Source organism: Fundulus heteroclitus, chromosome 20, assembly GCF_011125445.2.
Source record: "Fundulus heteroclitus isolate FHET01 chromosome 20, MU-UCD_Fhet_4.1, whole genome shotgun sequence".
NCBI lineage: Eukaryota > Metazoa > Chordata > Actinopteri > Cyprinodontiformes > Fundulidae > Fundulus > Fundulus heteroclitus.
Genome location: NC_046380.1, coordinates 22,702,386 through 22,725,129, shown reverse-complemented (window position 1 = coordinate 22,725,129; position 22,744 = coordinate 22,702,386). Strand labels below are relative to the sequence as shown.

The 22,744-nt window shown below is 38.5% G+C and overlaps 2 protein-coding genes across 8 annotated transcripts in view; one reads left to right on the top strand and one right to left on the bottom strand.

The window, feature by feature from the left end:
- LOC105927134 (AMP deaminase 2) overlaps positions 1 to 15,017 on the bottom strand; it is a 39,012-nt gene extending 23,995 nt beyond the window's left edge. For 2 of the 7 annotated variants that reach the window (XM_036151263.1, XM_036151265.1), the window contains exon 1: positions 10,294 to 11,100. In XM_036151263.1, coding sequence (XP_036007156.1) covers positions 10,294 to 10,720 — 427 coding nt within the window. In that variant the 5' untranslated portion in view covers positions 10,721 to 11,100. Of the gene's footprint in view, positions 1 to 1,579; positions 1,987 to 10,293; positions 11,101 to 12,400; positions 12,492 to 14,467; positions 14,529 to 14,868 lie in introns of those variants that run through there. The other 5 variants (XM_036151267.1, XM_036151266.1, XM_036151269.1 and 2 more) reach the window with 5 other exon arrangements.
- Positions 10,630 to 22,744, top strand: part of LOC105927110 (amphoterin-induced protein 1) — a 55,920-nt gene continuing 43,805 nt past the window's right edge. The window contains exon 1 of the mRNA XM_021317098.2: positions 10,630 to 10,797. The gene's annotated coding sequence lies outside the window, so the exon portion shown is untranslated. The remainder of the gene's footprint in view (positions 10,798 to 22,744) is intronic.

The window sequence follows — 22,744 nt, the reverse complement described above, 5'->3', positions numbered from 1 at the left end:
GGAAATAATTCAGATCTAAATGTGCCAGAGATATGAATGGATCTTCACTGTATATATAAATATAACGTAGAATATCTATGCTACTTCTGTTTTTAACCTGCTTGTTGTGAAGAACTGAAAACCAATAAAAAAACAAGACATTGCAATGCAACAAATTACAAACATGTCAGTTCTTTGTGATGCTAAAGTATTTCAGTTTGAATATGCTATTTTTATGCTTATTAACAACAATTAACTGTGACAACACAGAAATAACTGGAATGCTGTACCCTTTGGAGATTTCTTTACTAATCTTTGTGGTTAGTATTTCTTTAAAGAAAAATAAAAAATCAATCTTAGTCCAACAAAAATTAGTAAAGAAATTATACAACGTGTCGGTATAGCAAACAACTGGTTGTGTTTCTTATATATGTGTTGTTTACACAAGCAAACTCAAGACGTTTGATCAATTTATGTGTAAACTGGTGAGAACAATCCCAAAGAGAAACTAATTAAATAAAGGCTGTCCAGATCAGCAGTGCCTATGAACGGGACGAGGAAAAAAAAAAAACTCTGAGTCCCAAGCTAATCAGTTTTGATTTACTGCCTGCCGTTGGTGATGGAGACGCGAATAAAAGTTTTCTAAGTCTTTACAGACTTTTTTTCCTCTGAGAGGCAGAATGAGGACACATGCTTCAGGTGTTTCTTAGCAACAACCGCTGAGAATAAAGCTCTACTTTGCAACCACCTCTTAAAACACAGCATCAGTTTTCATCGTTCGGATGAAAACAAACTGCCAGAACGATTAGATTAACTTTCCAAACTGCTACAGCACGATTTTATCTCTTTGCCTTATTACAAATTTATTAAAGTCTGGTCATGGGAGAAATATTTCAAAACAAACAAAAAGGAAAATTAGGACCTGATCATCCAATTTGGACCTTGCTTTGTTTAGATCAGATAAAGCAACACACGAGACAGATGGCAGCTCATTAACACAGCGCCATCAGAAGCAGGAGGAAGGTCAGCGAATTCAGGTGGACGCAGCGTTTCCTACAGGCTGGCACGATGAAAATGCAACTTTCAGTTGCAGCTACAGCTGCAGGCATGCCGCTGCAGCCTGCCTTTCTGTTTTGGTGCATAGTCCTGAAGAACTCGTTTTAATTGTTCAATTACTCCTACGGTTTCACTCGGGGATTTTCCATTTGGCTGTAGCACTTAAACAACAACAATGATTATATGCACCAAATATTCACAAACTGCACTTTAAAGATCAGTGGTATGGAAACAAATCAATCCTCTAAGGCTTTCCCTTAAAGAAGATCTATTGTCTTAGTCCTTTCACCGCGGTATTGCTATAGTTTTTCTCCCTGGGTTCTTAACGCTGTCATCTCATTCCAGCACGCAGCAACTCTTTCTGGACCCTCGTCTGTCACTACAGGCTCGCCTGTGCAGTATTTCTAAAAGTGACAAGTATCCGTACCTCACAGTGAACTGCTAAAACTCCTGCTAACATCAGATCCACAACAACAAACGCTTCACTGTATAAAAAAAGAAGAAGAAGGTACTGTTTATGATTGTTGATTGTATGCTACAGTACCTTTATATGCCTGTCTTGTGCTGCACTCACAGTCTCCGTTACGATCGCAGTGGCCTTGTTTTGAGCTCTTGCGGGATGCTGGGACATGCAACTAGGCCTGGGACGGCCGGTTTACCCTCCCCCCGCTGGTACAGTGGAAGAGAGAGACAGAGAGACAGAGAGAGAATGACAGCAAACAGAGGGACGTACACTCTCTGGAGACACAACGCTGATCTGACAGCGGGATCACAAAGCTCTCCTCCTTTTGTCTTTCCTGCTGCTTCCTCCTGCTGTAACTGTCGCCTCCTTCTGAGCGCTGCTGAGGCAGGTCCCAGCTCCCTCCTCCTCTCTGTTCCCCTTGATTCTGTGACACAGCTGCTTCCTGGACTGCACCGGCTCTCAGTGCATGAACGGCACAGCCTCCAAGCTCCCGGATTTAAATACTGGGTTGGTGCATACCACGTGGCAAAAAAAAAAAATAAAAAAAAAAAAAAAAAAAGGGGGAGGAAGGAGTGGGGTGGGCTGCATCATTGCTCTATTGTGCTGTTAAATGGAGGAGTGAGGGGGGGTGCTGGGATAGATAGCCACTCCCACTTCTCCTCCTCCTCCTCCCACCTCCTGTTCATGAGCACAAGGCTTGAATTATGCCACGACTCCAAAACTGCACATAAAACTGCAGTATATGTTATTTATTTAAGCTGGTGACTCTGTTCCACTGCTGTTTGTTTTCCAGCGGAGGTTTGCCATCATCTAAAATAGCTGCCGTTTTCACAGGGCACCTCTGTGAAGCTTGTCCTGAGGTATGACTATTCTTTAGAAAATCTGAGGGATTACATGAGTGAGCACACGAGGCTTCACGTGCAATCACGTTCACATGGAGATCAGCTAGTTTACAAACTTCCTCCCGTGTTTCCTCTTTTCGTCACATGACGCCCCAGAGAGGCTGCTTCTTTCTTCTCTCAAGTGATTTCGTCTTAACTTATACCAGCTATGCTTTATCTACTGAGCCCCTTTAAGGCAATTAGACTCTTCAAAGTGTGTATAGGACACAGCGTTAAAAACTATACAAGGGCCAACAGTAACACACTTTATAAATTATTGTCCGAATAATGATAAACGAGTCAAAAATGTATGTTTTCTGTAAATTAAAGAATGTTGTGTTTCACACCTTTTCAATTATGAGACTTAAAAGACAAGTCCTGATAAAAAAAAAACACAGAAGATTCTCACTGTAATATTTGGGACTAAAGTAATTCCAAATTCAGAGAAAGAATAGAATTAGAAAGTTACTCTCTTAAGTTTTATATTCCCAAATATATACTTATCGCAGGACATCTTTTAGTTTATAGACAAATCAAAACAAATAAAATTCAACATAAGCAGCATAGCAGTAAAGAATAATAATAATAATAACCAACGAGACCACAAAAAAAACCCCCCAAAAAAACAGGATGTCACAGCCACCATTCAAATAAATATGTAGAAGGTAAAAATCAAAGTGGGGAGAAACTCTAAACCACTGTTCCCTCCCGGCTTCAAACATATGGCATTACTGCTAACGACATAGCCCAACAACACTAATCTCAATGTCAGAAGCAACATTCCTGTGAGATAAACAGGACAAATATTCACAAAAAAAAGCATCCTTAATAATCAGGTTATTTAGTCGACCAGGACAACTTTTATCATAATAAAGTCATGATAAAATGCAATAGGTACATATTGAAAGAGAAATTATAGCTATGACTCTCATTGTCCCTCACCAATCATCTGCTGTTATTCTGACTATAGATCTTGTCAGCTTAGCTCTCATTATATCTGAATATAGCAGGGCTACTCTGTCACTGGATACCGTCACTATTTAACGCCGTAACTTATACTTGTACGATGCTGATCCAGCAAGAGGTCAATGTACCAGATACTAAACCCAGTGTAAGTATCACATCCAAAAACAATAAGGGGCCAAATGCTTCTCTGTGTTCTTTTTTGTATGTGTGGGTGTGTTCATTATTTGTTTATTCGATCAAATCATGAAAACATGCCGGTTCCGTTTCAGCTTAATTCAACTCAATGCAACTATATCTATATTGCATTTAAAAATGGCCAAAGTGCTTTACACACTCTAACACGCTAATAATTCAAAACTTAAAAAACAACAACAATAAAAAAATTAAAATAGAGATAAAAATATACAAGAAAATCAGCTTGCAGCCTTGTTATTTTGTGGTCTTCGTCTCATACTGGTGTCGTTTTCTAAGCTGTTTATAAATCCATTTTGTACTCTTAAAGCGGTAGTTGGTAATCCTGTTCAGAAACACTTTTTGTTATACTGGGTAAAGTCATCCTTACATCCTGAAAGTAGTTAATACATTATGTATTCACAAAAAGGAGATAAAAAAAAAAACATTCTCTGTGTGTGCTTGTTCCTTATTAGTTTCTGCTTACTGGGTGCACATCCACACTTCTAGTGTTTAAGTATCCAGTTAGCTTAGCGGTTAGCTTCGGTGTTAGCCGTTCATTGTAGCAACGCTGCTCTCACTGTAGACTTTGAACATGGCTGAGAATCGCAAAAAGCAAACCGTGTTTGTTTTTACGAGAAGAAAAGGAAGGCTTCGGTAGAAAGAAATGAGACCAGAGTGGATAAAGGAGATTTTTTTTTCACGCAATCCCTCTGAAGAGAGGAAGAGCAAAGTAAGACGGTTTTGCGCATACGCAGTTATTCAAAATGGGATTGAAAAATCGCTGACCCTACCTCTAAAACTCAAAGTTTTACAGATTGTTGTTTTATTTAAACATCACATTTAGTCCGTTAGCGAGGAAATAAAATTGTTGCAGATCCATGTTTGGGCCAACTAACTTGTAAATAGATAAATTAGAATATCCTGAATGAATCAAAAATAATCCAAAGTGATGGATACTATTTACTGGAGTCACAAAACTACATTTTGCTACAAAACGCCATGTGTAGATTAATTAAATCATGCATGGTCGCCACAAAAGAAACCTCACGGCCCAGATATCCTGGTTCTAAACGATAGAAACTACAAATCCCTAGAAAAACTGCTGCCGAGCGTGCCTTCTCTTTTCAAGCCCCTTTCCTGTGGACTAACCTCAAGCAGGCTCTGTTGGTGTTTTTAAAGTTAAGTTAAAGACACACTTGTTTACTCTCCTACTCGTAGTAAACTGTATCTTCTGTTTTCTATTTTTATCTATTTTAGATTTTCTTTTTAATCTGTACTATTTTTATTTGTCTTTTATCACCTTGTAATCATCCAGCCCTTTGTATGAAAACACTTTATAAATAAAGTTATTATTATTATTATTATTATTATTATTATTATTATTATTATTATTATTATTATTATTATTATTATTATTATTATTATTATTATTATTATTATTATTATTATTATTATTATTTATTAAATGCACAAAGAAGCAAGGAAATGAACTGACCAGCACAGAAAAAGGCTACAACTAGGGCTAAACATCTAGGCCTGAAAGCCAACTCTGATTAATGCTACTTTATCTTGAAGGTTTGTACTTTCTAAAGCATATTCTCAGTTTAGTGTATTGTTTTTATTAATATACAAAAACGTCCTTGTTTATAATGTCTGAAAAATAGGGAATAGCTTGTCTTTAGAGGAAGTGAAGCTCTAAGACTAGCCAAGAAACGGCCGTCACAGGAGGCTACGACCTGATTAATTGGCCAGCTGTCTGGAGAAATTTCTACACATCCAGCTGAAATTCACCTGCATGACCGACTTGCAGATGTTTCCTTGTGTTTTCATATTTGTGTTAACTTGCATATAAAGACAGTGTGGCCACAGAGATCACTGAGATGACTGTGGTAGACAACAGACTTGGTGAAGTCAGAAGCTAATAAAAAGTCAGCCAGAGACCAAACATCAGCTGACGCTGGTTCCTCTCTAATCAAATGAGGTGGATTAAATGAAAGAGGACCTCTGATGGGATCAACGCTGGGAGAAGAGACAGGACCAAAGCAGAGTACTTAACTGTACCTAACCAGTGAAATACAACCTGCCATAACCCTGCGGCGCTCTTGTTCGTCCTGCAAATCACCCCAGTAAGTAAGAACAGCAGATGTTCCTGATGTTGAGTCTGCCCGCTGGGAGTTTGTGTGCACAGCGCTTTTGTTTGCTTTGAGAGAATACTGTGTTAGTGCTGGGCTATCCGCCGGCGCTCAGCAACTAAAAGCCCACCTGTCGGCAGTGAGACAGACTTTACGGCCTTGGTTCCCAGCTCTACAAAATCCCTTTTCCAGGACGGACATGTTACATATTAAGCAACTGAGCTATTATTAGCAGAAGAAAGCTCTGGAATTTTCCACCCGAACGCAGAACGATTCGGTCGTCGCTCATTTCTGACTGCAGGACGGGCGGAGAGTTGACACGCTGACCCCCAGCTACTTGTTTAAGGCTGATGAGCTGACAATACAACACTTTCACCCCAGAAGTCTCCCTCTAGTGGTCAAAAGCGAAGGAACTCAATAAATCCTGAGAAATGTTTATACATTTTCCACAATTTTCCATCAACATGTGTACTTCCCATGAGCAGTTATTCTGCTACATCAGGACTTTCTTAATAAATTACAAGAAAGCAGAATTTGTCCACCAGTGTGTTGGTCGATAAGAAATCAACCTTTTAGATAAGCAGGAAATCAGTCAGTAAAATGCTCAGAAAACTTTATGGCAACATTTTTCTGTCTCAGTTACTAAACTTCTCTGTATTTCACCACAGGGCTGGACGGAAATGGTTCACAACAAGACAGGAGCAGCCATTCTTTTTTTTATAAATACATTTGGTATAATACGCACGACTGTCAAGAGTAGCTTCTTTTAGGCACAACCTCTCACCAAGATAATCCTGAGGACTTGGAGTTATTCATGCTTTTATCTCTTTTCAAATCAATTCAGTTTATTTCTATAGCGCCACTGCACAACAAATGTAATCTTAAGCCACTTTACAAGGAAAAGAGGTCCAATGCATTCTTGCACAAATGCCCTTTGCACAATAATTTCTGCACATACAAATGGTTTTTAAAAATACTCACCTGAGCACTGTGATCGCACACTGTCTCTTTCTCCTGCATTGTTTACATTTCAATCGTTTACTGTTAAATCACTGCTGCACTTTATCCTGTAATTTACTGTCATTTACTGTCATTTTCAAGCTGTATGCAAACGAAATTTCGTTCTGTACGCACTCCGTGCATACAAAATGACTAATAAAGCTGTCTAAGTCTAATTTATTTCCTGTTAAACAAAACAAAATAATCAAATTCCTGCCAATACAATTCAACCACAGATTGATTAGATTCGTTAAAACACTTTCAAGTTTGATCTTAATTGTAAAACGAGTCAGTCAATTCAGATGAACATTGGTCAAGAGCTTTCTATAAATTTCCTGTAATTCCATGTATGTGGGCTCATCGCTTGCAGCTGGCACAAAACGCTGGTGCTCGTCAACTAGGACGTGAAAAACGGGAGCGAATAACTTCAATATTGACCTTCATCTGCTCCTCGTTTGTTAAATGGATGATTTTAAGGATTTGTGGGGAGTATTTTAAAGTTATTAATGGTCTTGCAAAATCCTATTTAAAAGGCTGTTTAATATTATTCTGCACTGAAGGGAACAGAGAGGCCAAAGAACCGGTTCTTAGATGAAAGGTCAGTGAAGGCACCTTCTCTACTGCTGCTCCTAAACCACGGCACATTTCACTGATCCTTAGAAGAGAAGCTCAGTTTCTACAGACTTTAAAAAGGTGCTAATAATCACCCTCCTGAATCCTTGAGCTTACGACTTAAACGAAACCAGAGATCCTAAGTTTATCATTTCATTACGTTTTAATAAATGTTTTAATTTCTCAGCTCCGTTTGTTTCATTTATTCGTATCAACTTCCGTATTTTGTGGCATCTTTCTCACGAGATCACTCTTACAGATATAAGTTTGCCTCACCGACCTCGCTTGTGTTTTATTTCGTTGCGCAGCTCTCTGGTGCAACGCTTCGATAATGTGCTGTGTAAATACAGCTGCGACGACAGCTAGAACATGCTTAAAAGGAACTGTGACGCTATGAAGGTAAGGACATGCTAGCAATATGTGTAAGGCATCACAATATATAGAAAAACAAATAATTGTGACACTATTGCTAAAGTCTGTGACAATAATGGTTACACTTAATCCACATTTCAGTGACTCTTTTCTTACTTTTCTATTACTACAACTTCCCTCCCTAAACTTTGTCAATTTAACATCTCAGCCACACAAACTGCAGATATGGTGGGCATAAAGTGCAGTTACAGACCATCTAACTGGCCAAATACATTACTGGCATGCAGCATGTGAATGCATGACACTTTAAGCGTCATATCCAACCAAATCTCGCAACCAAGCAGTCCGTTGATGTTGCCATGTGTCAAAAGTTTATCTCGCAATGGTGACTGCGATTGGATGCATGGTGCAGCTCTAGCTAGTTGCTCCGTATGTTCGTCATCTGCAGATATCAAACACCATGAGATGGACAGGCATAGAGGATATTAGTGTTTCAGTGCAAGTACGGGTGCTTAAAGTTTCCAAGAGCTGTAAGAGAGCTTGTGCCGGCACCAGCAGCAGCAAGTAAAAAGGTACTGCATGTGCATGACCTAAAATGACAGGGCGTGTGTGTTTAATGATGAGCCAGAACAGGAGAAAACTGATGGCATGGCAGACAACGGGAACCTCTGGAAAACAATATACTTTAGGGATGATTTAGGATGATCAGCTTATTTAACGGGACGCCGGGAAGATGTAACGCAGCTGAACCAAACGCGTCACAAGAAAGACGACGCAGACGTCGACGACTCGGGGTTCACGACTTGTTTACAGCCGCATCTTGCTCACACAACAGCGGCGGCAGAGGATGTTTAGAGCGGCAATTTGTTGTCAGAGTGCAAGCAGGCTGATGTGGTCCGACAGAAGTGGCCTACATCTGGAGATCAAAACAGGCTGGTGGAAGCACAGGACCCAGCCGAGCGGCTAATTGAGAGGACTTAAACGACTGCAATGGATGGGGAGACTTCTAAGTTATTTATTACTGCGCCAAGAACAGGCTTCCTCAGCAAATATTGTAAAATGTCTGTCAGAGAGAGAGAGAGAGAGAGAGAGAGTTACTGCAGTCGCAAACCCTCCAAACTGTCTATCTGCACAGTGCCAAGGCGTCACCGTGCTTTAAGGCAAATTAATATTTACATCTTTGAAGAAATCATCTTTAGTATACTGAATTAGACACAGGGACAAGCTTTGTGCTAAAAACCAAACAAAAAACACCATTTAGCATATTGGACAATCGTAGAATCGGAGTTACGATGTCCTCTTATTCTATTAAATTCAAGATGTCACATTTAGTTTGGCAATGTGAGTCGAGCATACAAAAACATCAAAGTTAGAATATAGAAAGTGTCTCTATTTATCACTCATCGCAGAGTTAAAACATGTCTGACTGAATAGAAACCTGTCCAAAATTTTAAACATACATCTTACAAATTAAAAAAAAAACAGCTCTAACGTAAATAAGGCATAAATCTGACTACGCAGAAGTCTTTATATCAAAGAAACAATAAAAATCTCTGATTTGCCATACAGATATTTAATCCCACTGTTCTAAATCTGCAGCCCAGAAGATTCATTAAAGTTCCAGGAAAGGCAAAAGTCTCAATGTGAAAATATGGCAGAGATTTCTAATTATTTCTTTCCAAATGGACAAACTACATATAATAAATGAATGGAAATAAATGTGAAACACCTGAAGTTATCACTAAGATCTGACTTTACCAAGTCCTTTCAAAATATTGTCAACAGACTGTTGACATCAGCCATAGTGACTTCTTATCCCACATACAGCCTCATGAGTCCATCACTGTTGTCCTTAAGAATATCACTCATGGAGAGGAACATCTGTACATCCTGAATGTCAGTGGAAGTACAGCTTGCCTTTTCAGGACTGACCTCCAAGCCCAAACAGGAAATTACATAGATATAAACATTTAGGAGTTGGCCAGTTTAATAATACACCATTAATCCAACATTAGAAGCCATTTCTCAAAGCCATAACAAGTAATGTGTTGATATACAATATTTCAAGCAACAATTTCAGATACTGATAGATTATTTCATGCGATTAAAATACAAACCATCTGACCAACAACAAAACTAAAGTCTAACAGTTTTTGAACATCCACTGTGCACTACAAATAGGCTGTGAAATAAATTCAGCTAGGCTAGGTTTACCTGTTATTTTAACCGCTGATAAATCGATAGTTCGTCTTCAATTCCCTATGAAGACATGTTCAGAGTCTTTGCAATAGATTACTTTACTCTATTACCGTACTGCGTCTTTCAGTGTCATGAAAAGCGTTTTATAAAATATAATGTATTATTGTTATTATTATTATATGAGCTGCAGCAGTCAATGCAGAGAGAGCACGCTGAATATTAAGGATGCAGCATCCGTCAAAAAACCAAATCACCTTAACTACCGTTTCAGCCTGAAACACAACAACGAACACCAAGTTATGAAGGCCAATCCAATATCTATAAAACCCATTTTCTCAACCCTATAGCATAAATCCCTTTAGACCAACACATGCATGTCACTGCTTGACTCCACCCCAGAGTAACCACTGATACTTCCTGCTCTCTCTCTCTACCCAGACACCCTTTTATAAACACTCACCGGGGCTGGTGTTGCTCCCTCTCTTGGGAATCTGGGATTTAGGTTTAGCCTTGGCTTGTCCGTCGCTGCTGGAGGAGGAAGATGACATCCTAACGCCTGAGCTCCTGATACTACCGGGGAAGAGCAAGTCCGGGCCGTGGGCTGACCGGCAGAGGGGAGCACCTGCTGTGACGCTGGAGCTCTGTCTGGTGGTGGGGCAGCGGAGTAGCAGGCTCCACGCCGGTCTGGCGACGGCTCCACTGCAAAGTTGGCTCCTCCCCCTTTCAGTGAGCAGCAGGTCAGCGGGCGCGAGGCGCAGAGACCCACTGAGAGGCCGCCCGAGGCTTTCCCCGATCTTGCGTGGGACCGTCCTCCCTGGTTGCCTTAGGAACCAGGGAAAGAGCTTCCTGTAGCCACCGTGGTGAAACCCAACCACAGAAGAGGCCATTGCAGAAGAAGGTGTGCTGCTGGCATGACAGCCAGCAATCCTGGTGACCAACTGCACCCCAGCAGCTCAGAGCCAAGGTGAGTGGAGGACAAAAGTTTTTCCACGTGTCTAAACTTAGAAGTTAGATCCAATAGGTATCATAAGAATGCCCCTATTTAAGCCAAGGGGAGGGAGGGGAAACAAAAAAAAAAAAAAAAGGAGATTGAGATGAACAGCAGGAGATAAAAACAAAGCTTAAGAAAACAAACCCGAACAGAGAGGATAAGCTCAGAGACCGGCTTAGCGTGGAGGCTGACTGGTGAGGTCTGTGTCTCTTTCCAGCTGGAAAATTGTGAGGGGAGACGGGCAGCCGACCCGCACACACGCAACACAGCAGAGCACAGGCCCTCCTGACGGGCCGTTTTATAAATAGTGACAGCCAGCGCACAGGGAGGGACAGTAACACAACCTGTGACACGTTACAGTACACGCATGGCTTTCTAGGAGCACAATATCCCGTCTAAAAGGGTAGTAAACCACATGTCAGCGGTGGGCAAATTTAGAAACAAACCTTCCCTGACTGACAACGTTTCAAATCGATTCATTGCAATGACATGACCCCACCACAGCACACCATAAAAAACCCACACAAATGGCTTTATGTTTATTCCAATTACATCTAATAGAATTATATTAATTTATTTCTATGCAAAAATTGTCTCATTTTTTCATAGTTTTTCACAAATTCAACAGGACCTACAAACTAAAAAGTTGTCATCCCCCCCCCTGACAGCCTATGACTGTCTTATCTGTAATCCTCTCAGGACAGTCAACAACGTGTCACTCGAGCAGAGGACCTTTAAGAATGTAAACTTTTCAGCGGTGATGGGTTTACTGCGCTCTTAAAAATGTTTGATTACATCATTAAACTGCAGAATCTGGGGCAGGCCAGGCCTAAAAGAAACGTGGGTAGAGATACCCACCTAGTGGTAGGAAAAATAATGCAGCTAGGAGAACATGTTTTTCTTAGTTGTCTATGCATCGGAGCAGGTTTCACAGCTGAATTATGAGGAGAAATCCTCATAATGAGGGCTTTTGCTGTACCCTGATGCTGGTAAGCAGACGCAGTGATATCTATAGAGGGCAACACTCACTTCAAACCTTTTTCCGCACACAGCCACAAGACTGTAAACACAGATTCAGACACTTCCTTAATCTAAACTCTGCAGCCGCAATATAAATCAGACAAAGCAGGGATTTACTAACACAGTCGTGTGTGTGATCCATTTGGCACTGAACCCAAAAGCTTTCTACAATGTTCACGTGCAAAGGAGCGGCCAACAAACTATTTCAAGTCGATTCTAAATGGACTTTTATGAACAAAAACGAAAGATGAAATTTTAACCCCTTGATTGAGCAGCTAGCTAGAAACTTTAGGTTTGTTGTCTGAACAGGTTGAAGAAGCAATCCCTTATATTGTTGTCCAGATTTAAAAAAAACAAAAACAAATGTTTTTGGCGTCTCGGGCCTTTTCTCAAATCTGACCTAGTTTTCAGAGACAACACTCACCATGTTGTGCAGCAGCAACAGCAAATCCATCAAAAACAACAACAACAACACAAGCCCACTTTGGTATAAAGCACAAAAAGGAAAACACACACCTAAGCACGACCTTATTTTATTGAATAAGAAAATACTCACATTTATAGGGCGGTAGAACTCAGAAGAGTTTCATCACCCAGTAGCTCCTCGCTCTTTGCTTGGTCAAGATTTGTGAGCACACAACCTTTTGCTAAGAATGAGGCCACTGTGTGTATCTCTGCATGCTGATGAAATTTTTTTTTTTTTTTACTCTTCTAGAGCACAGCCAGTGAAATTCAATGCGTTGTTCACAGAGGCCAAAAGCAAAGAGAGAGAGAGAGGGAAAAAAATGTGTTTGCTTTCTTTCTGCAAATTGCCTCCCCACAGCTATTTGAGAATGTGAAAACTCTTGGACCTTGCGAAATGTAAGGCAGCTTTATTTTTTTGTTTTTCTTTTAAGACATAGCCTTGATGTGTTGTTATTCCTGCTTTGGCCGGTCCTTACTGGCTGGTAACCGAGCTAGGCCTGTTTTCTACGACTTTATAGCAAATAACATTTAAAAAAACAAGTCAAAGAAGTTCAACAAGTCAAATACGTGTGAAGTTTAGGGTATTTGAGAAATATGCATCTATAGGCCCTACAAACCCCGGGCACACTGCAAAAAGGGAACTAAAAGTAAGTAAAATTATCTTGAAATTAGTGTATTTTTCCTTGATTTGAGCAGCTAAATAAGACTATTTGTCAATGGAATGAGTATTTTTACCCATAAAATAAAATAATTAGATATACAGCACTTGAAATAAGATGACGGAGATGAATTGTTCCTATTTTAAGTGCAAAAATCTTATTCCATTGGCAAATAGTCTTAATTAGCTCCTCAAATCTAGGAAAAATTTGTCGGATTTCAAGAAAATTTCACTGACTATTAGCTCCCTTTTTGCAGTGCAGATTTAGGGTTAAAGTAATCTTTTAATTTTACCAACATGTATCTTCTGACTGTAAGTAACATTAACATTTCGGAGTGGCTGTGCCAGAGTCCTGACTTGAATCAGAGCTAAAGATTAGGGTGATGGCATGTAGGCCTTCTTACCTCAAAGGCTTGGTTACCGACAGTAAATCAACAAAATCAGTGGAAACATGGAAAACGAAGGTCAGCAACTAAATGCCACATCACATTAATTTCCAGACTTAAGCTACATTTCTAAATCTAGACTCGTCCAATAAGCAATGAAGTATTTTGACGACCAAACGCAAATCTTTGTAAGAGCAGTTTTTGATGCCTATGTTATCGTTGCAAAAGTTCCAAAGAATAACAGTTTTAGTCGCTTGATTGGCCACTTTATTTAAATACCACAAGCTACATATGGTTTCTTTCAAGGTTGTTTATATCTTCTTAAAAAAAAAAGATGCTTGTGTTTTTATATTTTTGAGGGACTCCTCTTCGGACGTTTGCTTTGTTTTGTTTTTTTTTGTCCTTATAAGTGTTTTACAGATGCAATCTGAACGGGTGGCTCACAAAATGTTAATTTTGGTAACATAATAACAGCAAAATGCTTGATTCTTCATTGGTTCTTGATTCTTAAGACTCAGTGTCGATGGCGGTTCAGTTCAGCCTGGATTTAAGTTTTCTAGAGAGCAGACGGAAAGTGAAAGTGCCAAAATGTGACTTTTGAATACGGAACCCCTTTGTCAGTAAGTTCTAAAAAAATTAAAATAAATACTAGTGGTTAAAATGTTGAAATCAAGGCGTGATTTGGCAAATCAAGGAAAACGCCATTTCACTTTAACCTAAAAAACTATGACTTTATTAAACTTTTGTCCTGTAGATAATGAAAGAGAAAAAAAATCTGAAAAATATGTGTTAATGACTAACATGATGGCCGTCGTCTTCCTGGACTGTAGGTTCCTCTCATAAATATGTAAGTAATCTATACCTGATAAAGCATGCATAAAATATCCCAAAATCCAAACGCTGCATTCAGAACATTAGTATAGACTAAAGTGTAGCGGACTAGAACCGCATCTTTGATACGGGAGACCCGGGTTCGAATCCCGGCTGCGCCAGGAAGCGCAACAACTCTGGCATGCAGCATGGCGTCCCCTGAATAAAGGGATTTACAGCAAAAAAAAGCTGTGCTGTGTGGTTTATTGCGCATTGCCGACATGATGTGTGGTCGCTTACATACCGTCTGACATTGTTGAAGGTAGCTGGAGGCGAAGGAGGACCGACAACAAATAGAAAATGTCCTGAGAAACAGAGAAGAAATACACAACTTGGACGATGGTGATTTATTTGTACGGCATGTAACAGAATAATATACCGGCTATAGTTGACAGCTAGCTAGCTGACTAGAGCCGCTTTATGAGGACCACTTCCCTAAAACTCCTGTTGGATTAAGCTAACACTGACCACGCATTCGCTAGCTTAACAGCAACTTGTTTTAATTATCCTAAAATACATAAACTTTTACTACTCGGACGCCTGGGAACTGTAACGTGAAGCATTACCTCATTTATTATAAAAATGAGCCATAAAAAAAAACAATGTCGCTGACGTTAATTCCAACAAGCTAATAAAAGTAGTTACCAGAAAGGATTTTTCACCTTAGACCAGCAGCTTCGTGGGTTTGTTTGTTTGGGGTTTTATTCTTTTTTTTCTTTTTGGACGGAACTTCAGCTTCCTTTCAGGGAGGACTGAAGTGGTATTTTTAAAGGAGCCGCCCCAGTTTGTCCCTCAGATGGTCAAAGGTTGATTTAAACACACCCAGAGACACAGAGGAGGCTGTCCTGTCCACTCAGATAAGGTCTTATCTAACCACAGTCAAAGGAGGCCTGCTGTCAAAACGCTGCTGACATGTCCACCCTACAATAAATGCACGATACAACAAAACTATGACAGCTCTTTCCTCATTTCAAGAGGACATTTTTAAATATCCCCACATGCTTCTAGATCTGATTAGTTTTATTTATTTTTCTGATAATAGTGCATTTCAAAAATAATTACACCGGATATGCATGATTTATGGACTTCTGTAACATTATTCAGTCAGTGATTTCGTTCATTTTTTTAGGTGGAGGTGAATACATTTTTCCTCAGTAATTGTATTTAATACAAAACAATGGCTAATTCATTATGCTGATTTAACACATTTTTATATATACATAAAGGCATCAGTAAGATTTTCCGCGGTCTAATCACCGTCTTTGCATGTCAAAAACACGTTTAAAAAATTCATTAAATTTTCTTTTAATGTAAATCATAGTGCAACTTATTAAAACACCCCTAAACTGGAACAAAAAAAATTACCTTTTTTCCGCATTTCTAGACAGGCACCCAAACCTTCAGACATACCGTATTGTGACTGTAGAGGGCGCTGTTTCGTTTGTACACGTTAAAGGGTTTTAAAATAGAAACTTTGTCGCATCTTTTATCCCACTGTGAGCCTAGTATTGAAAATTCTAGTGCCATCACGGGATGGGGCACAAACTCTTCTGTTCAGGTTTATGTCAACAATTAATGTATTTATTTCTTTGATTTTTGGCTTTTTATGAGAAAATAACCACCGTTTCTTCTGCGTGCCTTAAAGATGTTGTCTTATATTAAAAAGAAAAATCTTAGCAACACAAATGTATATGAACAAGAACATCTGACATAAATGTCTAAAAGTTACAAAAATAAGTTTGATGTGTTGAGATGAGGACAGTTACTTAAAAAAAAATAAAAATAAAAAAAACGCCGTCTATTCTTTTTATTCTCATCGTGCCAGATGCTGAAAAACAAATCACCTCTACTATCAATATGGGCGGCAACGTCATGGGATGAAGCCGAAAACACATAACGCAAACTGAGCCGTGGAGGTTGGCAGAATATTTTAAAAAAGTAGCAAACTTTTTTTCTGTGTTGCTTCTGTAATTTACTTTGTTGGGTAATTTTATTTCTCTCCAAAATATTACATGGTTACATATGTAATAATATTATTTTTGTGTGTGGGTGTGCATTGCATTTAAAAAAAAAAAAAAAACTCATTGCTGGGGCCAAACCAGTTAAGATGCAGTAAATTCTCCAAGATTTGGGGGTCGAATAAAATGTAGTGTGACAGCATTACAAGATGAACTAGGGGTTCATCTTGTAATCAGTGGGTTGCAGGCTTGGACCTCCACTCTGTCCGTCTCAGTCTGGGATAGAAACTTCATCTGCTTTGCCTGCTGTCAGTGGTCAGAGGGCCTGGTGGTGCCAATTGTACGGCAGCCTGGCTTTTGTCAGTCTGCACCAAGGCAGCCGTGTCTACAATGTAGGTAACCAATGTCAGTGTGTGAATGAATGTAGTGTAAAGCGCTTTGGGGTCCTCAGACTTCATAAAGCGCTATACAAGTATAGACCATTTACCATTAGTACAGTCCGACACAAAACATGTAAACTAATCTCACTTTTCTCAGCAGCAAACAGGGAACACTCACTGTAAAACAGGTGCTAGCTCCCTACTCACCAAATTTACATTGCAGCGTTAGAAAATGTGTTCAGGGCACAAATTACCTATATTTATTTATTACATATATATATATATATATATATATATATATATATATATATATATATATATATATATATATATATATATATATATATACAATGCTGTTTATTTTGCATCGTATTTCATGCATATTGCACATTATATTGTATTACCCAAGCTTTGTAAATAAACTGGAGCTGTTTTATTAGTGTTGAACTTGAACATTTCAGCATATTTTTACTTGAGAATGCCATATTAATGAATAATTGTGCAAAATTTACTCTGGTATCTACTTTTTACTTTTCCTTCTTGGCGTTTCTTTAGAACTAACTTTAGATTAGACAAGCTTGTTCTTCTTCTTTTTTTTCATCACTATTAATTGTGTGTAACTCTGTGTTTTTGCCACTGTCACATCCGGATTTCCCCACTGTGGGACAATAAAGGAATTTCTTATCATGTCTTCTTATCATGATAATGATTTTGCTGCTCCTAATTATATTAAAGTTCACCTGGAGGAGGGTTGTAAAGAAAAGGGCTGACTCAGGGATTTCAAGACTGAAGTCCAACATCTCAGCTAACAGTGGGATTCACTCAAACCTTTGGACTTTTATGAAGCAACAGATAAGATTTGTAACAGTTTAATTTGACATGGGCTAAGCTAAGGTTGGAAAGTTTTATCATTACTTGCCACTACTACATTGTAAAGGAGCAATTACCACATGAAAAGAGCTCCTCTAATGGTGTTTACCTCCAGCTGTCCTAATGTACACATTTAGAGGCACCTATATGCCCCCCTGGTCAAATTTAGAACATTTTATTTAAAAGAGAACAAAACTCCAACATTACAATTGAAAAAATAAAATCACAAGTGCCACAGGTCTCATCAACAGGAGGGCATTTATTTATCTCCTGGAGTATTTCTCCAGGTCTGTAGCCCCCAGACAGGCAGCTCTTCCTAAAGGAATAACACAGAAATATTCAAAATATTGCTCCCAAACACAGAGATTTTTTTCAGTTCAAAAATTCACAGAAGCAGTCCTCGAATCGTGAAAACACGACAAAGTAAAGCCCGCTCCCGCTTTGTTATTTCGCAGCATATTTTAAGAAGTCATACCAAAGTGAGTCTTGCTGGGTTCCCAATGGAGCAGGCTCCTCCTCCCACCCACCACGACGCTGAGAAATGTCACTAGGTAAAAATTGCCATGGGGATGGCAGAGCCTGCTGAAGCTGGGGGCGGTTTGACTGAGGTCCATCACCGAGGTGTGAGGCCCGTCACGCACCAGCATCCTCCAAACGAGACAGTGGCACGATGGATTTGATCAGACCGAGCATCTCCACTTTTTTTTTCTGATGAAGGTCACAGTACTGCTTTGCCCTTTCAGGTTTAAATGTTACCTTAAGGTCAAATTGTTTGAACTGAGTCCTCCCACCACGTTCTTTTTATCCAGGATATCTATGTGAAGCGCAGAGATTAAGGGACACACAAACAAGTTCAGAATGTAAATATAGTATTTCCTCCTCTTTCATAGATTTATGATGTGTTGCTGCTTTGTTGCTTTTAAATGTCATAAATAATAACATGAAGACATTTTTCATAACACACAACAATACTCTGTTTACATCTAAAAATCTTTTTTTCTAATGATGATATCATTTATTAAGGGAAAATAAGCTATCCAAACACACCTTCATGAATGGATTAACCCCGCTTTTTGGTAAACTCAGTTTAATTGCACTAGCCACAACCAGGTCTGATTACTTTGACCTGTACAATCAAGAAATGTCTAAAATAGAACCTATCTGACAACAGGAAGTAGGCTAAAAAAAATCTCAAAAAGCAAGAAATAATCTGCGATCTAAAAAGTTTCAGGAACAAAAGGAAAGCTGTATTTAACAGCTATCAGTTAAAAGGTGATTTTAAAAGCTTTGTGACTTTAAGGAATCACAGTGAGAGCTATTGTCTACAAATTGTAAAAAACAAAAACAAAAACAAAAAAACACTGAGAAACAGGAGAACCTTCCCAGGAGTGCCGGGGACAACCAAAGGTATTCTAAAAACGCCTTGATGAAACATCCAGGAGGTCACAAATAAACTCAGAACATTATCACAAGCACTGTAGGCCTCACTGATCTCAGTTAAGGTCAATGATCATGATTAAACTTTAGGAGACTGAGCAAAAATGGCTTCCATGTGAAAGTTTCAAGGCCAAAACCGCAGCTGACTATGGCAACACAAAGGCCCATCTTACATTTGTCAAAAACAAATCATTTTAAAGATCCTCAAGACTTTAGGAAAAATACTCTGTGGAACATAGTGAAGCTGTTTTAAATGTGTGCTTCTTGTTACATCTGACATCGGCCAGGTATCGGGTATCGTTATCGGGCCCAAAAAAATGGCATCGCAGCAACACTACTAAAAAGAGCACCATACTTACAGTCAAACAAGGTGGTGATGTTGTGTTGGTCCGGGGCTGATTTACAGCTTCAGGACCTGGAAACCTTTCAGGAACTAACATAACCATTAATTCTGGTCTCTACCAGAAAAATCCTGAAGGAGAACGGCCATCAGTTCATGACCAGCAGCATGAATGCACTTGAGTGAGGTCGCAGGAAACTGATCAGAAACATACCAGTAATTTCTCCTTTAAACTGATGAAAAAACAAAGTCTGCATTGAAATCTAATGGAGATGCTGAGGCATGACTGAACTAAAGCAATTCTGCAGAAACGAATATGGAGAGAGATGTATCCCAATATTGCTGCAAAAGAATTCAATTGGTAAAACTCTGTCTCCAAGAATTTTTTTTTTGAAAAAATGTAATTCAAAAAAATAAAGTCTGATTTTAAAAAACAAATCGAAAAAAAAATGTGAACAAGTGAAATCAGAAAAAATAGCAAACTGCTAAAATGTTGATTCAACCTTTGCATACACATTTATAAATTACTGCCAAAACCTTTTGTTTGAGGAGTTCTTTTAAAGTTTAATTTTTTAAACCTGGCTTTTGCAATAATACTGCAACAAAATAATCTCCATAAACAACTGGGCCAAAGTATTCCAAAGTGCTTGTTATTGGTCGGCACTGCCAAGGTTGGTACAATGGGCTTTAAGGGCAATTGCTTTTTAAACATTTGGTTGACTTTTTTCCCCTTAAAACTACATCAAGTTGTGTTTATCTGCCATTGCACTTTTATTTGATTATCCAAAGCATGTAGGTATGACGAATAAAATAAAAAGGTCTGTTGCCGTGGAAGTCCTTTTCATTTTCCATAAAGTAACGCTACAAAGTTTGTGGCATAAAAAGGGTTAAGAATTATGAGAGCGAATCCAAAATGTTTTACAAACATAGAAAGTTTTTATTACAACACTTTCTTCCACTCAAGGTTTGGCTTTTTCCCCCTGAACACGTTCATATCATTGCAGAACAGAGGGACTTATTCTTTTTTTTTTTCTTTTTTTTTTGTCACAGCATAGAAATGATCTCTGAACAAAAGCAAACCGTATAACACATCATTCACAGTTTGGCTGATTATTTAGACATGATGAAAAGTATCAAGCTTAACAATTTATTGATTCTTGACTGGCGTCGTCACTTCAACACCCTTGAGAAAATAGTATTTTAAACCCTGTTTCCACAGCATGTAAGAATCCTTAACAGTTTGCTATAAAATACCAGTTCAACCCATTGTCGGGTTGAGAAACTTAAATACTGCACCCAAAGTCCAAATAAAACCTTTAAATGGCAGACTATCTGTGGTTCTCACAACATTAACTTACCTGACTGAACTATCAAAGAAATGCTTTTTTTTTCTACACTGAGTTACCTGGGAGGTGAGCTGAAGCCTTTGATGAGAAGTGTTGTCAAAGTAAAGTTTACATATTTTCTGTTTGAATACCAACGTCCATGAGTTAAAAACCTAGAAACGATTTCTGCTTACTCATCAAAAGAGAAAACAATAAACATTGTCCTTCTCATTGTGGATACGTTGCTAAAAGCTGGGATTCACAAAATAAAAAAATGTCACTCACTGAGTGGCATACACAATAGAAACTTACAGTCTTACAAAAAAAAAAAAAATAACACAGTTAATCACATTAATGCAAAAAAACAGAACCCTGTTTGAATGTAATGCAGAGCTTTCAGGAAATATTGTTTTAAAAAGTTACACACAAAAATCCTGGTAAACATGTGGTGTGGCAGAGAGTTTAATAACCCTGAAGATAAGTTGTCTTTTAATCTAAACGGAGTCGCGTTAGATCTCACCTGTTGTCTTAGATAATTAATAAGCCGCTTGTTGTAAAGAAAAAAATTTGAAAACTGTATCATCGGTACCATTAGGAATTAGACCAAAAGACTGTTTTTGTCATTTAACAGCAAAAAGCTGAATGGCCAATCATAACTTTTATATTTTACTGCTGTGTTTCTCTAATTTACTTAGCAATTTCAAAATGAAAAGATTTTTAAATGATCAGGTAGACTTCAAAATGTGTGCATTTAAAGGTGTTTGTATTACTATTATAGACTATATAAATATATTAACACAACATAGTTGTCCCCTGAAATGACAAAAGGGTTCCCTAATAATTTGTAGTTAAAAGTGATGTTCTTTATGCGATTCTTTTAGATGCCTACTGGGTTCCCATCATGTAATCACATTACTAATTACTGTTGTCAAAATGTATAACTTTGAATACTTAAAAATTTAAAAACGTGTTTTAATTGTGCCGAGCTCAGTGGCTAGTTTTAAAGCCAAAATGCAGCAAGTTCTTCAAATCCAGTACTTGTGTAGAAATTTTCCGTTCCACAAGGAATTGTCTCACACAATTATTATTACCTCTTGAACCTTTTCGCCTTTTGTCACGCAACAGTCCAATTTAGTGCATTTTACTGACCGACCCAAGGTTGTGAAGTGGAAGGGAAACAAAACATGGTTTTGAGTTGTGACACACTTTTGTTTTCATCTCCCCTAAATCAATACATTTTATAAGCACAGCTGCAATCCTTTTTGAGGTGTGTCCAGTTTTAGACATCCAAAGGTTAGTTCTGGACGTTGACTATGCCGATACATACTTTGATGTAAACGACTACATTTTAGCTCCGGCTGAATTTTTAGGGTTGTTTTGCTTCTGAAAGGTGAACCTCTGTCTCACTCCCAAGGGTTTGAAGCCTCTAACACAGGGGAGTCCAAACTTCTTGGCATATGGGCCAAAATTGTCGAGTCAAAGGTATTCAAGGACCACAAAAGTAGTAAAAAAAATGTAAATAACCAAAAAATTATTGGATTTCTTCCCCCTGCTGTATAAAACATGATCACTTAAACAAATTAGTCAGAAATTGAGCCAGAAATGGATGTGTAAATCATTGGAGATCCAAAATCAAAAGGGGTTTTCCCATTTGCCTCATCAAAAGATAGTCATACATTTTGCAAATAATTTTGGGCTCGATTAATAAAAAAAAAAACTTAATTCTTTTTTGATTTAGCAATAACAGGTCAGTGTTTATTTGAAAACTTTTGCTGCATTTAGCCAATTTTAATAAATTAATTAGGGTCTGCGTTTGAGAAAAGGTCCTTGGATAGATGTGGCCCTATTAACTATGAAAGTAAAGAGAATATAAAACCTGTGATTATTTAAAAATATATATATATATTACTTTGTGTTGCACCTAACATTTTCAATTGTAAAATTTTAACCTGTCTGTGATAATTTTGCCCTAAATAAAAATTAAACGTTTCCATTTGCCTCAGCCACCTGTGCAGGCGGTCCAAATCTTTCTTAAAATGTAGTTAAGGGGGGTGGGGGGGGGGGTACACGAATCAGCACAGGGGCTGCAAATAACCTTGTCCAACAGTTTTGCTTTCTCTACAGCCTGCATTTCCATCCATCATCCCATCAACTGTGACATGCTTCCCTATCCCCTGCTGACCTGATTACCGCCCTGCACATGTTTGCTTT